Consider the following 15,755-nt stretch of genomic DNA (forward strand, 5'->3'; position numbering starts at 1 on the left):
GACTGAGTTTACAACCCTCTGCAGCCTAGTATGATCTTGTACACTGGATCCTCATTGGACAGCAATGAAACCAGTCAGAATGCTCTCCAGAGTACACCTGTAGAAATTTGCTAGAGTCTTTGTTGACATATCAAATCTCCTCAGACTCCTAATGAAGTATAACTGCTGGTTGGCGTGCCTTCTTTGTGATACATCAATATGTTGTGGCCCAGAATAGATCCTCTGAGAGGTTGATGCTCAAGAACTTGAAGCCGCTCACTTTTTCCACTTCTGATCCCTTGATGAAGACTGGTGTGCGTTCTCCTGACGTCCCCTTTCTAAAGTCCACAGTCAGTTTCTCGACCTTACTACTAATATTGAGTATAAGTTTGTTATTGGAACTCAAATCAACCAGTCCATGTACCTCTCTCCTGTACACCTCGTCATCATCTGAGATTCTGTCAATAACAGTTGTGATTTTATAGATGGCGTTTGAGCGGTGCCTAGCTTTTTGTTGATCAGTTAGAATTTTCTTAATATTTTTCATGTATGTTTTACTTTTAATGTTAATGTATATTTGAACACTGCACCATGTTGTTTTGTTAATACCTTCTGCATGATTTTTCTTGTTTTACTCTCAACTTATTGCTTTCACTGACCTAACATTCAGTTCAGCGTTCAACACAATCATTCCTCAGAAACTGATTGGAAAACTGAGCCTACTGGGCCTGAACCCTTTGTAACTGGATCCTAGACTTCCTGACTGGGAGAGACCCCAGTCAGTCTAGATTGGAAGCAGCATCGCAACACCATCACACTGAGCATGGGCCCCCCCCCAGGGCTGTGTGCTCAGTCCACTGCTGTTTACTCTTCTGACCCATGACTATGCTGCAACACACAGCTCGAATCACATCATCAAGTTCGCTGATGACACGACCGTGATGGGTCTCATCAGCAAGAACAATGAGTCAGCATACAGAGAGGAGGTGCAGAGCCAACAACCTGCATCTGAATGTGAACAAAACAAGAGATGGTTGTTGACTTCAGGAGGACACGGAGTGACCACTCTCTGCTGAACATCGATTCCTCCGTAGAGGTCCTCTGTAGAGCACCAGTTTTTTTGGTGTTCACCTGGCGGAGAATCTGACCTGGTTCCTCAACACCAGCTCCATAGCAAAGAAAGCCCAGCAGCATCGCTAATTTCTGCGAAGGCTGAGAAAAGTCCATCTCCCACCCAACCCCATCCCCCATCCTCCATCCTCCATCCTCACTACATTCTACAGAGGTTGTATTGAGAGCATCCTGAGCAGCTGCATCACTGCCTGGTTCGGAAATTGCACCATCTCGGATTGCAATTATTGTAATGCCTGCACTGTTTTGTGGACTTTACGCAGTCCTGGGTAGGTCTGTAGTCTAGTGTAGTTTTGTGTTGTTTTACGTAGTTCAGTGTTGTTTTTGTATTGTTCATGTCGCACCATGGTCCTGAAAGATGTTGCCTCGTTTTTACTCTGTACTGTACCAGCAGTTATGGTTGAAATGACAATAAAAAGTGACTTGACTTGATGTATATTTCGGGTTTGTTATGGTTGGGAATTTAAACCAGTTCTTACAAATATGTATTGTGCAATATACCATGCATATTTAAAAAAGCCAGTAAGGCTGCATTATATTTGATAGTTCAGAGTGCCTGATTTGCTTTGAAGTTTTATTCAAGCAGTTTAATTATTTGAAACTAAACAATTAAATTGTTCACTTTGGCCTTGTTTCTCGATGCCTTTCAATGTGTCACATATTTGATTTTTTTTCTGTCTATTCATGTGGTTTTCAGGCTGCTTTACATGGAATTCGCTTCAAAGGACAGGACCTTCAACTTGCATGGTACAAACCTGGGTCCACCATTACTGTTGTTGAGCCTGAAGATGTGGAAGCAGATGAAGAGGAGGTATATGTTATAAACAGTAATAATTTGTTTATAGCAAATTCCATTCTAGCACTGATGGAGTTCTGCAAGAATCATTTAAAGTCCAGTGCCTTATTACTCGGATTTCATCCTCACTGGGTGTCTCTGAAATGAAGGGTAGTAGTAGTGAAATTTCCAAGTTCTTTGCTTTGCTACTATATCTTTTGTTACTAATGCCTGCCATTAGCATTTATGTGATCTACCAATGTTACGTGGCTTCTTGCATACAAAGTCTTCATCTGTTACGTAAACCTGAAATTTATACAATATTTCTAATTGAAAATATTCTGGCCTAATTGTTTTAAATCACAAGTGAAATTTGAATTCACAGCATGTTTAGCACATCACTTTACAGTGAGGTGATCATGTGGGTTGCTGGATGGCGTGGCTCAAAGGGCCAGAAGTGCATACTCTGTGCTGTATCTCAATAAATAAATAACAAGCATACTCGCTGATATAATAATGTAAGGCATTGTCATACATCACTGAGCAGAGCTGAAATGATTCGGAATTGGGTTCTGGATCATAGCTTTTTGAGCAACTCATTCTTGATAACAAATGTCATCAGTCAAGATTTATTGATAGTCTCAAATATATTGCAGCAAATTTTTTGATTCTTTCTTGACTGACTATCACTTTGCCAAAATATATCCTGATTTTTCTCGGCCAAAGTTATAGGAAGGTTCATGATGGTGTTCTGAATCTTTTTGGCAGCACAGTCACAGTCAAATCAGCGCAGGAGGCCTCAAACATTAGCCAGGGCAAATAAATAAAGAAGAGAGTTCCAAGTGAAGAGGCCATTGTGTAATTGGACCAGTGTTAGAGTAGGGAGGCTTTGGCTCATCAGTCTTCTGCAAGGAGGGGATTGGGTGAGGTACAAATCTGGTAAGATTCTTCATCTGTTAGTGAATAGTTAGAGCATTAAGGATGGCTCCAGGGACTGTGTTCATTGTGTGAGATGTGGGAATTCTGGAGACCTTCAGCCTCCTGGGACAGCCACATCTGCACCAGGTGCACCAAGTTGTTGGTCTTTAGTGAGTGTTAATGTACTGGAGCCGCAGCTTGATGACCTTCAACTTGTACAGGAAATGGAGGAGTGACAGATAACAGCAGGAAGTTAGCTCTCAGTTGCAGGAGGCAGGAAAATGGATAACTATCATGAGAAGGAAAGGAAATAGGCAGCCAGTACAGAGTACCTCTGTGGCCTTCACCCTCAATAATAAGTATACTGTTGTGGATACTGTTGAAGGGGTGGTGGGGAGAGAGATCCACAGCCACCAGTTCTCTGGCACTGTGGCTCAGAAGAGAAGGGAGTAGAAGAGGACTGCAATGGTGATAGAGGATTCCATAGTTAGAGAAGCAGACACAAGATTCTGTAGATGTGATAGAGACACCCAAATAGTATGTTGCCTCCCAGATTGGTGCCAGGGTCAGAGACATCACTGATTGAGTCTGGTCCACAAAATTCTGAAGGGAGGGTGGAGCAGCCAGAAGTCTAGATATGTATTGGCACCAATGAGATGGGTAGGAAGAGCAAGATAGTCTTGAAGGGAGAATTTAGGGAGCTGGGTAGAAAACTGAAAAGCAGGACTGCCAGAGTAGCAATCTATGGATTGCTGCCTATGCTGTGCATCAGTGAGGGTAAGAATTGGATGGTTTGGCAGATGAATGTGTGGCTGAAAGACTAGTACAGGGGGCAGGGTTTCAGATTTGTAGGTCATTGGGATCCCTTCTGACGAAGGTATGACCTGTACAAAAGAGACCTTACACCTGAACCCGAGGGGACTTGTATCCTTACGGGCAGGTTGGCTCGAGTTTTTGGGGGAGGGGGAAGTGGGATTTAAAGTAATTTGGCAGGGGGAATGGAAGCCAGAATGATAGGGCTGAGGATGTTGGTTTCCGAGCAGAGGCAGTATATAGTGAAATTGTCAGGAAGGACAGGCAGATGATAGGGCAAAATTGCATTGGTAGGACAAGTTACACTGCAAAAGGGGGATAAAATCAAAATGAGAGACGGATACAGGACTGAAGGTGTTATATTTGAATGCACAGTATACAAAATAGATGATCTTGTCATGCATTTAGGGATTGGCAGGTATGATATTTTGGGCATCACTGAGACATGGCTGAAAGAAGATTATAGTTTGGAGCTTAACATCCAAGGGTACATATTGTATCAAAAGGAAAGGACAGGTGGGTAGGCAGAAGGAATGATATGGTCCTGTTGGTAAAAATTGAAATCAAATCTTTAGAAAGACATGACATAGGAACGTATGATGTAGAATCCTTGTGGGTAAAGTCAAGAAATGACAACAGTAAAAAGAGGCTTAAAGGAGTTGTATACATCTGTATCCAGGATGTGGTCTACAAATTACAATGAGAGATAGAAAAGGCATGTCAAAAGGTCAATGTTACCTTTAGTCATGGGGGATTTTAGTATACAGGTAGATTGGGAAAATCTGGTTGGTGCTGGTTCCCGAGAGAGAATTTGTAGAATGCCTACAAGCTGTGTTTTTAAAGGCACTTTGTGGTTGAACCCACTAGCGGATCCCCAGCTATTCTGGATTTGGTGCTGTGTAATGAACTGGATTTGATTAGGGAGCTTAAGGTAAAGGAACCTTTAGGAAGCAGTAATCATAATATAGAATTCACTCTGCAGTTTGAGCAGGAAAAGCTAACATCAGATGTATCAGTATTATAGTGAAGTAAAGGGAATTACAGAGGCATGAGAGAGGAGCTGGTCAAAGTTGATTGGTAGGGGACACCATCAGGAATAACAGCAGAACAGCAATGGCTGGAGTTTGAGGAGTAATTCGGAGTGTACAGGATAGGTACATCCCAAAGTAGTAGTAGTGTTCTAAAGGCAGGATGACCCAACTGTAGCTGACAAGGGAAGTTAAAAGCCAACATAATATGAAAGCAAAAGAGAGGGCATATAATAGAGCCAAAATTGTGGGAGGCTGGAAGATGGGGAAAATTTAATAAAAGCAAAGTACTAAAAAAAAGTTGGGGCGGGGGCGGAGGTGGATGAGCTATGAACATAAGTGAGCCTGTAACATCAAAGAGAATACCGAAAGTTTTTTGAGATATAAAAGAAAGGCAAGAATCAATATTGGACTGCTACAAAATGATGCTGGAGAGCTAGTAACGGCGGATAGGGAAATGGTGCATGAACTGAATATTTTGCATTAGTCTCCACCGTGGAAGACACGAGCAGTATACCAGATGTTCGAGGGTGTTTGGGGGCAGAAGTGAGTGCAGTTGCTATAACAAGGGAGAAAGTACTTGGAAAACTGGAAGATCAGAAGGTATTTAAGTCACCTGGACCCAAAGTTCTGAAAGAGGTAGCTGAAGTGATTGTGGAAGCATTGGTAATGATCTTTCAAAAATCACTAGATTCTGGAATGGTTCTGCAGGACAAGAAAATTGAAAATGTCATTATACTCTTCAAGAAAGGAGGGACACAGATGAAAAGAAACTATAGGCCGGTTAGCCTGACCTTGGTGGTTGGGAAGATGTTGGAGTCTATTATTAAGGATGTGATTTTGGGGTACTTTAGAGGCACATGATAAAATAGGCCAAAGTCTGCATGAGGGAACATCTTGCCTGACAAATCTGTTAGAACTCTTTAAGTAAATAACAAGCAGAATAGACAAAGGAAAATTGGTGAACGTTGTGCACTAGGATTTTCAGAAGGCCTTTGACGAGGTGCTGCACATGAGGATGCTTAACAAAATAAGAGTCCATGGTATTAGATGAAAAATGCCAGCATGGATAGAGCACTAGATGACTGGCAGAAGTCAAAATGTGGGTGTAATGCCCTGATAGAGGTTTCACTGCTATTGCAATGATTGTTCTGTAGAAGCAGTGTTTGGGTTATGATTAGAGATAACAGGTGCTTTGGAATGTGAACTATCAAATCAGGGGAGTGGGTTTTTTTTTGTGTGCCTGACAGCAATGTGAGTTGGGGTCTTTGTTTGGCGGGAGATGAAGAGAGAAGACACTGGAGAGAACCAGTCATTGGATTTGGCCCAGTGGGGGACCAGGATTCGATGGAGCAAGGTGCAGTGGACTACTGAGGATTGGTGAATATGACTTTTGGAGGAGTTGAGCTCCAACTCATGCACATTTGACTGTTTAATTATAATGGACCCTGTTTGTTTTTTTCTTTCTTTTCTTTACTAACCCTTAAGTTAACATTCATAAATGTAATTCCATTAATCATATGCAGTGTGCTGTCTGTTATTTCTTGGCACCGTGTTGTAACAGGGTAGCAAATTACATCGTATTCACACAAACCAGGGTTTGGGGGTAGGAGAGCCATCCCAATCTAACACGTTTGGCGGGACCAGTGTGTGTCTTCCCTGCACTTGGCAGCCCAAGGAAAGCAGGATTTCATGGGATTAAAGGTAGCCTTTTCTAATTGGCTGCCGGTGAGTAGCCGAAGGTTTTAGTGTTGGTACTGCTTTTTACGTTGTATGTCATTGTTTGGATGATGGAATTCATGGCTTTGTTGGCAAGTTTGGTGGAGGGGCACGGAGAGTTGAGGAAGCAGGGGGGCTGCAGAAGGACTTGGACAGATTAGAATGAATAAAGAAGTGTCAAATGGAATACAGTGTCAGGAAGTGTATCGTCATACACGTTGGTGGAAGGAATAAAAGCATAGACTATTTTCTAAGATTGAGGAGAAAATTCAAAAATCTGAGGTGCAAAGGCTCTTGGGCGTCCTCGTGCAGGATTCCCTAAAGGTTAACCTGCAGATTGAGTTGTTGGGGAGGAATGCAAACACAAAATTGGCATTCATTTCAAGGCACCAGAATATAAAAGCAAGGATGTAATGCTGAGGCTTTATAAAGCACTGGCGAGGCCTCACTTGAAGTATTATAAGCAGTTTTGGGCCCCTTATCTAAGAAAAGATGTGCTGACTTTGGAGTGTGTTCAGAGGAAGTTCATGAGAATGATTATGTGAATAAAAGGCTTATTGTATGAGGTGCCATTGATGGCTCTGGGCTTTTATTCTCTGGAATTTTGAAGAATTGGTGGGGTAGTGGTTGAGTCTCAGTGAAACCTATCAAATGTTGAAATGCTTAGATAGGTTGGATGTGGACATGAAGTTTCCTATAGTGGGGGAGTCCATTTGGAACAGAGATGAGAAATTTCTTTTACCAGTGGGTGGTGAATCTGTGGAATTCATTGCCACAGGCAGCAGTGGAGGCCAGGTCATTGGTTGTATTTAAGGTGAAGCTTGATAGGTGATTGCTTATTCAGGATGTGAAACGTTATGGGGGGAGAGACGGGAATGGATCAGCCATAATGAAATGGAGAAGCAAACTCGATTGGCCAAATGGCCTCGTTCTGCTTCCATGTCTTATGGAATTGATTTGTTGGCTATAATTTATAACAGGAAGAAATCTTTACTTTCAATTTCTTTTTGTAACATTAAAAATATGATTGCATACTCTAATGCATGCATCAAGTCATGCTCAGTTGTTGATTCAGTTACTCCAGTGTGGGTTCTTGGTTTCAGTCTTCCAAGTCCTTATTCTGGTATCAATTCTGGACAGTGTCATGAAACTCTTTATAAATTTGCATCCAAAATTTGCTGTCTATTGCCTTTGGCATATATTGCAATCCTTTGCACTAGCCAATGTCAAAACCCTTACTGCTATAAAGGAGAACATAATTATTTGAACTATTATGTTGTTCTGACACACTGATAAGTTAAAGGAAGCAATACAGTGAAAATGGGCATGAGTTTGTTGGTTTTAACCTTAACCATTTCATTGATGTCACTGACTTTTTAGTCCATACTTTTCAGAAATTTTCATGTCAGAATTTCATTTATCACATTCACCAGTTAATTTTTTGAGAGAAAATCCTGACATACCCTTTAATTCATCTTTTTAAAACTTGGTTTTGATTCCTTTAGCCTTTAGGTGAATGAGTTTGTGTACTTATCTTTAAGTATTGAAAGCCCCATAACCATTAAGGCTAGCAGGAAGGCAAACCTGACCACTGCTTTGTGATCTTTTCTTTCCTGATAGCATCAGAGGCAATGTTGCATTTTGTTTCATCAAACATTTCCTACTAAGTTCACAATAATTGCAGCCAAGGTAAAATTCCAATGTACATTCAAGGAACTTGGAGATTCTATTGAACTTCTGCACAGCTCTTTTTCTGTGTGGTAAATCCCTTAGTTGTACTTATTATTGTGAAAGCAGTTTGAGAAGTCTTTGAGAACTCTGACATAAGCTCTGCCACGCAATACAATCATAACTGATCTTCTATTTTGTGCCAATTTGTTCACCCAATCTGCATATCCCTTGGTATCCTTTTTATATTGTAAAATTTATCGGTCTCGGCCTTAAGTACTCGGAACACTGATGATCCACAACTCTTGAAGATGAATATGCTTGACTCCTTGCCCTGACACTAACCCCCTTTTAAGTCTCCAATCAAAAGAAACTTGTTGCTATCTGCCCAGTTAATCCCTTTCTGAATTTGAGCATTGAGGATTGCAGTGTTCATAAGACAATTGGGCAGTTCTCAACAGTTCTGTGATGCCTGAGAAACAAGTAACCATTTCTCCATCTCGTACCTTCATCTTCTTGTCTACCCACTTAATCTGGTTATGTTTTTTTGTAGACTATATGCACTGTCTGAATAAACTGCTCTTTTCTCCAGTTCCTTCACAACCAGGTTTTGTGTTGTCGACAATATGGGTACATTACACTCTTACTCTTTTCACCAAATTATTTTTATAGACTTTAAATAGCATTGATTCTTGTAGCTCTAGTTTAGTCATAACAATCTGCTGACTTAATAGCATCCCATTTATTTTATTTTGTAAGGCAATCTTTATACACATTAATAGCATTAATCTGAAATACATATGTTGTAGCATGGTTGAAATTACAGGAGAGACAGAGTCACTGGTAGATACAAAGCAGCTTCTTTATTCGACACAACAAGGTACAGCAGGCATCTTACGGATGGAGACGCTTTCCGCAGAAAGGTCTGCTAGCCCAATGTAGGCTCGATATTTATATGCTAAACACAAAGGCAATCGCTACTTAAAAAGTTATAGACAATGCTTCCTATTGAAGCTACATACAAAATATCACATCTTCCTTTCCTTCCGACGCCAACGTGTCTGGGTTGCAAGTTAAATCGACAATACATTTATTTGGCATTTTACGTGCTAACATAGAAGACAATTAATATTTATAATGTATAGATAATACTGCCTTTGAAACTACAGCATTAGGTCAAACTATGGCGCCAGAAGCATCTGGTATTCACACCTTTTTAGGAAGCCCATTGTGGTGGATTCAGTCCACAGTACTTTGTCAAATAGAAGTCTGGTGGCCAAAGTCATTTAAGTGTAAACAAATCATCTACCCAAAAAAAACAGTCCCTCTTCTTGGACTTCCTGGACAAAAATTAAATTTGTATCAGGAAAGGCCAACCTAGGGGGAATCTGTTCAAATAGGGCTGCAAATATGCCCTGTCTCAAAATGCCCCCCAATTTTATGTACCTCGATATCTATCCTAGCATTACCTAATCACTGCCTACCAAATGTTAAGCAGAGAGGCTGTTCCAAGTCTTTAGGAATGTGGCTCCTTTGGTGTGCCTGCTCATTCCCTGCAGGCTGACTGCAGCTTAATTACATTCTTTTGTCTTCAGCCCTTTCTCCTCTGGTCGCTGAAACTCTCCTTCCAGGAGCATCCACAGGTTCTCTCATCGATGTACAGGAAGGGGTTGGGGTGGCCTCTACGTAAATGCCTGCAACGACCTCTCCCTGGTGGCACCCCCTTCCGAACTGTCCGGTCAGTCACTGGCCCAACTGCTGAAAGGGCCCAGCTCCTTAGACTGGGGTGACTGCTTTCTGATGCTGTGTGCAGTCTGAAATGCCATCGAAGTGGTAGAACTTGCTGTCTCTGCTTTAACTCAAAAATCCCTCCCATCTATTTCCCAAATAATTTTCTATACTATGCTACAAAATTAATCATCTACCTTCAGCAACCAGCCTTCTTTACAGAGTACCATCATCATCACACTTTAGCAGGCTATTCATGGTTTTCCAACACGTTCTCAGTGTCTTCTGGCATGCTGTCAGCGTTTTCTGCCTTTGCGTTTTCTCCGGGTATGTTTTCATCATCTGTGGTCAGGTCTGGCATGGCCGGCTGGTGTTCCTGCCTTAGGTTCTCTGTAATTACATGGTTACTGGGTACACTTGGTTCCCCACTCTGTCTGTGGGAGCAACAAGAGGGTGAGTTGTATGCTTTAACCTGAGTCTAGTGTTTCCACAAGCTGCCTTGCCGAGTCTGTACAGACACCCGTATCATTGGTTAAGAGTGCTGTCTGTGGTTCTATCCACCTGGGGGCAAACCCCAGACTTTCTGGCAGCACCCTCACCATAACTTGGTCACCGGGCTGTGGAAGAACTATCTCTTTTCCCTCTGGCTCTTTCTGATCAGTGATTCGCTGTTGTTGTTTCGCTCGGTTCTTTAATACTTTAAGTTGGTTACAAAGGTCTTTCACATATTGGGTCATTCTATCCCTGTAAGCCTCAGGCTCCCGCAACCAGTAATTGCCCCATAAAGGAGTCGCATTGCTCGCCCCATCAATAATTTGCAGGGGCTGAGACCCAAGGTGAGGTTCGGGGTTGCAAGCAATCTCATCAGGATTCCTGGTAATACATCAACCCATGTCTTTCCTGTCTCAGCTATAGCTTTGGCTAACGCATTCTTGATTGTTCGGTTCATCCTTTCTACCATCCCTGAACTCTGGGGATGGTAGGGTACGTGGAACCGTTGTCGAATCCCTATGAGTCGGCGCAATTCCTTCATCACTTTCCCCGTGAAATGTGCTCCTTTTCTCCTCCATTTTTCCTTCTCTTCTGCCTCTACCTCTTCATATAATTTTACTAAGCTGGCTTCTTTCGTTTCCTCCTGCGTACTTGCAATTTCAATTGCCTCTTGTTCCCCTGCTGCCTTATTCGCAGTAATGTCTGCCCTTGGAGGAACTGGGAAAACTTTATGTTCTGGAGTGGCCACAGTCTCTCTGAGTATCCCCTGGTGCTTTTGTTCCTTCGCTGTACCCTGCAGAGCGGTCAGTGTGTCAGTTCACGGCGGGAGGAGAGAGAGAGAGCAGCGCGCCGTGCGTGCGCAGCCCTCGGGTGAAAAATGATATCGTATCCGTTAAATAGGAGCCGTGGACAATTCTGATTTGATGGAGATGGACGTGAAAGCACAGAGGAACATCCGGAAAAATTTCTGAAACGCCAGCTCGCTGCTGTTGTTACTGAGAGATCGGGAATCTTTTGGAGGGAAGGCCTCAAAATCCCTAGCTTTGCCTGCTGTTGGCGACTGAGATGAGGTCAAATCGTTCGGATGGAGATGGCGCTCAGTTCTCGGTGTCGGAGAGCTGATCAGAGTTCGAAGTTTTTGGATGACTCAGAGTCGGACCCTGGTCGGGTATGGCAGGGAGAGTTTTTCTTCCTTCTCCCGTCTGTGTGAGATGTGGGACATTTGAGAGACTTTGAACTTTTTACTCTGTTCATGGACTTCTTCATCAAGTTATGGTATTGTTGCACTGTTATAACGATATGTTATAATTATGTGGTTTTGTTAGTTTTTTCCAGTCTTGGTCTTTCCTGTGTTTTGTGATATCACACCGGAGGAAATATTGTATTATTTCTTAATGCATGCATTACTAAGTGACAATAAAAGAGGACTGCGTGTCTTCATAATCTAATCCAAGTTTGTATAGGGTCCTGCTTAGGGGGTTTATACAGACCCTCCTCTATCTTAACTGGGTTTATCTTCACCTGCCCACAGACTTGCTTGTCTTTAGCCCACACAGCTGGGAACTGCTGACAAGGTAACCTATCCAGGCTGCTGTCTGGTGATCGGGGCAGCTGCGACTATGCTAGGCAGGTTGTGTATTCTGTTGGTTGTATGTGTTCGCTGCCCCTGACTCGCCCATATTATTTCTCCCTTTCCCGAATCTATAACAGCTCCTGCTTCCCTTTGGATATCTATTCCAAGGGTAGTGCCCTCATTATTTGGACATACCCAGAAATACACTGGAAGCTGCACTCCCCCGATTTCTAGTATTTGCAATTCGCTTCTTTCTGCTTTTACTGTTTTCCCTCCTACATCCCTGATATAACTGGCCTGTCCGGTTGTTGGTAAGGGCAAGTCTGTTATCGGTACCGATGCCCCTGTGTCCACTAACATATTGCATTGCCGTCCCCCTAACAATGCCATTGTGTTCATCCATGAGTCACCAGCGCTGCCAGTGGTGCTTGGTGCCACATCCTTTTCTGCCTTAAGAGGCGCTGTCACTAACTCTTTGATCTGATCGACAGACTGGTTGCTGATGGGGTGAGTGACAGGGTGTCTGCCGTGACCTTCATCTGAGTTTTCCTCCTCCCTTTTGGACACTGTCTCCAGCCATGTCCCGAAAGGCCACAGCTGTAGCATATCAACTCCTTCACTGTCTTATACCTGGTATGGCAGTCCTTTGCTAAGTGCCCCGGCTGATGGCAGGCAAAATAATCTCTCTGGGACATCACAGCAGCTGCATCCACTATACCCACTTTATGATTTCTCTTGTCTTTTCTTTGGTCTATGTCACTGGCCCACGAAACTATCGCAGAGTAGGTGGACCCTACCGTTATGCCAAAATCTAAAACTTCTTGGTGGGCTGAGCTCAGGCCTTCCTTCAGCATTTTTAGGAAGACTGGGTCATCCCTCCCTGGATTATCCAACCCAGAATACTCCTCGTATGCTTGGTGTTTACGTTCTGCATAATCCATGGCTGTCTCGTCAGATTTTTGAATCACTGCCATTATCGTTCCCCAGCTACTCTCGCCTCCCCCCAGGCACTGCCTCACTTCCTCTTTGAAAGAGCGATATCTTTCTTCATAACTGGCGCTCCCAGTAGTTGCCCATGTACCATCCCGCACCCCCTGAGCCATCCTGTCCCACGTATTCCTCGGACACTTTGCTTTCACTAACACATGTATATCTTTAGGGTGCATCTGGTGAATTTCAACCATTTCCTTGAGTTTGCACCAGAATTCTGAATTCCCACAGGCGACTTTAAGTGAGGGCAACTCGGACAAAATGCTCTGTTTCTCCCCGGGGGTGAAGGGCTTATGAATAGTCATAATCAAGGTCAAGGACTGGCTTGGATCATCAGAGTTCTCAACCTGAAGTTGCCTGACCCCAGTAGGTGCCATTCTGGTTGATCTCTCTGGGTAAAACCTCTCCCTGACATATCCCCACACTAATTCCCACACTACGCAAAATATCATAGACGGATAGCAGTTAAACAGTTCGTACTTACAACCGCAGGGTATGTATTCCATAATCTGCCACCTTTGAGTACCTGAACTCATGATGCCTGCTGTATTCCCTTGCATCACACTTGCAAACACATACACTAAAATGCAGCTTCCTGAACGAGTATACACACCCCTACTCTGGCGTCTCGAACCGTACCGTTGGTTACCACCTTTCGCAACTGGTGGTCCAAGTCTCACCAAGTTAACATGCAAAGATTCCTCACTTACTTAAACACACATGCACACACACACACACACACACACTACTTTTATACCTACCAGTTCAGCTCTCCACCTTTGTGATTCCTCGTGATCCTTGCACCCCCAACTGAACAGATCCAAGTGTGAGTGTTACTTTAGAAAAATACTCACCAACTGAAGACTGCTAGGAACGCTGGCCACACGACAGGTCACGATGTATCCCACTTCTGACACCAAATGTTGTAGCATGGTTGAAATTACCGGAGAGACAGAGTCACTGGTAGCTACAAAGCAGCTTCTTTATTCAACACAACAAGGTACAGCAGGCATCTTACGGATGGAGGCGCTTTCCGCAGAAAGGTCTGCTAGCTCAACGTGGGCTCGATATTTATATGCTAAACACAAAGGCAATCGCTACTTAAAAAGTTACAGACAATGCATAGACAATACTTCCTGTTGAAGCTACATACAAAATCTCACACCACCTTTCCTTCCGACGCCAATATGTCTGGGTTGCAAGTTAAGTCCACAATACATTTATTTGGCATTTTACGTGCTAACATAGAAGACAATTAATATTTATGATGTATAGATAATACTGTCTTTGAAACTACAACATTAGGTCAAACTACGGCGCCAGAAGCATCTGGTATTCACACCTTTTTAGGAAGCGCATTGTGGTGGACTCAATCCACAGTACTTTGTCAAATAAGAGTCTGGTGGCCAAAGTCATTTAAGTGTAAACAAATAATTTACCCCCCAAAAAAACTCACTCTTAACACCATGCAACCTTTGTGTGGCAACTTGGCATTCTATGTCATGGGATTTGACAGTCTGATTATGATACATCCATTTGCTCTCAGTCTTCCCTCTTCAGATCTGGTTTTCTTATATAAGTCATGTTAATTTTTGCTGAAATGATTTAATGAATTTCAGCAATTTTCTGGCAATTGATGTCAACCTACATAGTCTATTTTATAATCCTTATATGCTGTTATATTTGTTATCAGTTAAACCTCTGGGAAAATTCCATAATTAGGAAATTTGTGAAGATCACTGTCATTGGAAGAGATTTAGCAACTTTTTATTTCTGTTAGTTTCCTCACACTTTTTATTTAATTTTTCACTGTTATTTAAATCTGTTGGTTCCCTATTATCTGGTATGTTGTATCTTCTGCTGTGAAAATGGTATAAACTATTTAATAGTATACTCATTTCCTTGTTCTCCATTTTAATCTTTTTCCTCTGCCACTAAGTTACTATTTTAATAGCTTCTGCATTACATATTTGAAAAAGCTCTACTTAAACTTAATTTTTCTGGTCACTTTTCCTTGATTCTGTTTTCCCCTTTATATTGGTGTTTTGGTCATTTTTCTGTATAAAACTTTACTAATCATTGAGATTTAATACTAATCTTTTTAGTAACATTCTAAAATGCCTTGAATTCAAGACTGTTACTAACCATTTCTGTTAGCCATGGACAGACTAGTTTCTTCCTTTTTTTCCCCAATATTTTTATTAAATTTTGTATACAGAATTCATAAATACCTTATTTTGATTTATAATAAGTATATCACATGCACTATATATAAATCACACTGATACAATCACGGTATCCAATATTCAGGATCAATCATATAAAATAAATTGAATTATGAAATACAATGATATGGTTAATTATATTATTAAAAAAAATCTACCCCCACTACCAAAACAAAGCTGGTTGGTTAAAAAAAAGTACTTTACCATAGTGTTTTATAATAATAGCCCAGATCTATATTTTAATAACAATAACAATTCAAAGATTTTCAAAATACTTCAGAAAGGATCCCCATAACGTTTGAAAATCTTGATTAGAATCAGAAATCGAACAACGAATCTTCTCTGAATTTAAACATGACATAACATTGCATAACCATTGAGCGTGTGGGGGGGGGGGGAGTGCCACCTCCTTCCATTTAAGCAAGATCACACTCCTAGCCATCAGAAATAAAAGCCAGTACCCGCAAATGAGAAGGCTCTGAAATTATAGTTCATTCCTCAACAATACCAGATAAGGCAGTCAAAGGATTGGGCTTAAAATTAACTTTAAAAAGTACAGAGAAAGTTTGGAATACATCTTTCCATTATTTTTCAAGGCTTGAACATGACCAAAACATATGAATGAAGCCTCTCCATTATTACATCTGTCACAATAAGGAGATATAGCTGCAAAAAAAATGAGAGAGCTTGTCTTTAGGCATATGAGCCCTATGTAC

At 41.9% G+C, this 15,755-nt stretch overlaps 1 protein-coding gene across 4 annotated transcripts in view; it reads left to right on the forward strand.

Moving 5' to 3' along the window:
- The window catches only part of rbm26 (RNA binding motif protein 26), a 170,385-nt gene that overhangs the window by 131,386 nt on the left and 23,244 nt on the right, over positions 1–15,755 (forward strand). For 3 of the 4 annotated variants that reach the window (XR_011886084.1, XR_011886083.1, XM_072258752.1), the window contains one exon: positions 1,808–1,921. Coding sequence is in view for 2 of the 4 variants with exons in the window: in XM_072258752.1 (XP_072114853.1) it covers positions 1,808–1,921 (114 nt within the window). In the remaining 2 variants the exon portion in view is untranslated. Of the gene's footprint in view, positions 1–1,807; positions 1,922–5,894; positions 6,028–15,755 lie in introns of those variants that run through there. The other variant, XM_072258753.1, reaches the window with a different exon arrangement.

Source organism: Mobula birostris, chromosome 5, assembly GCF_030028105.1.
Source record: "Mobula birostris isolate sMobBir1 chromosome 5, sMobBir1.hap1, whole genome shotgun sequence".
NCBI lineage: Eukaryota > Metazoa > Chordata > Chondrichthyes > Myliobatiformes > Myliobatidae > Mobula > Mobula birostris.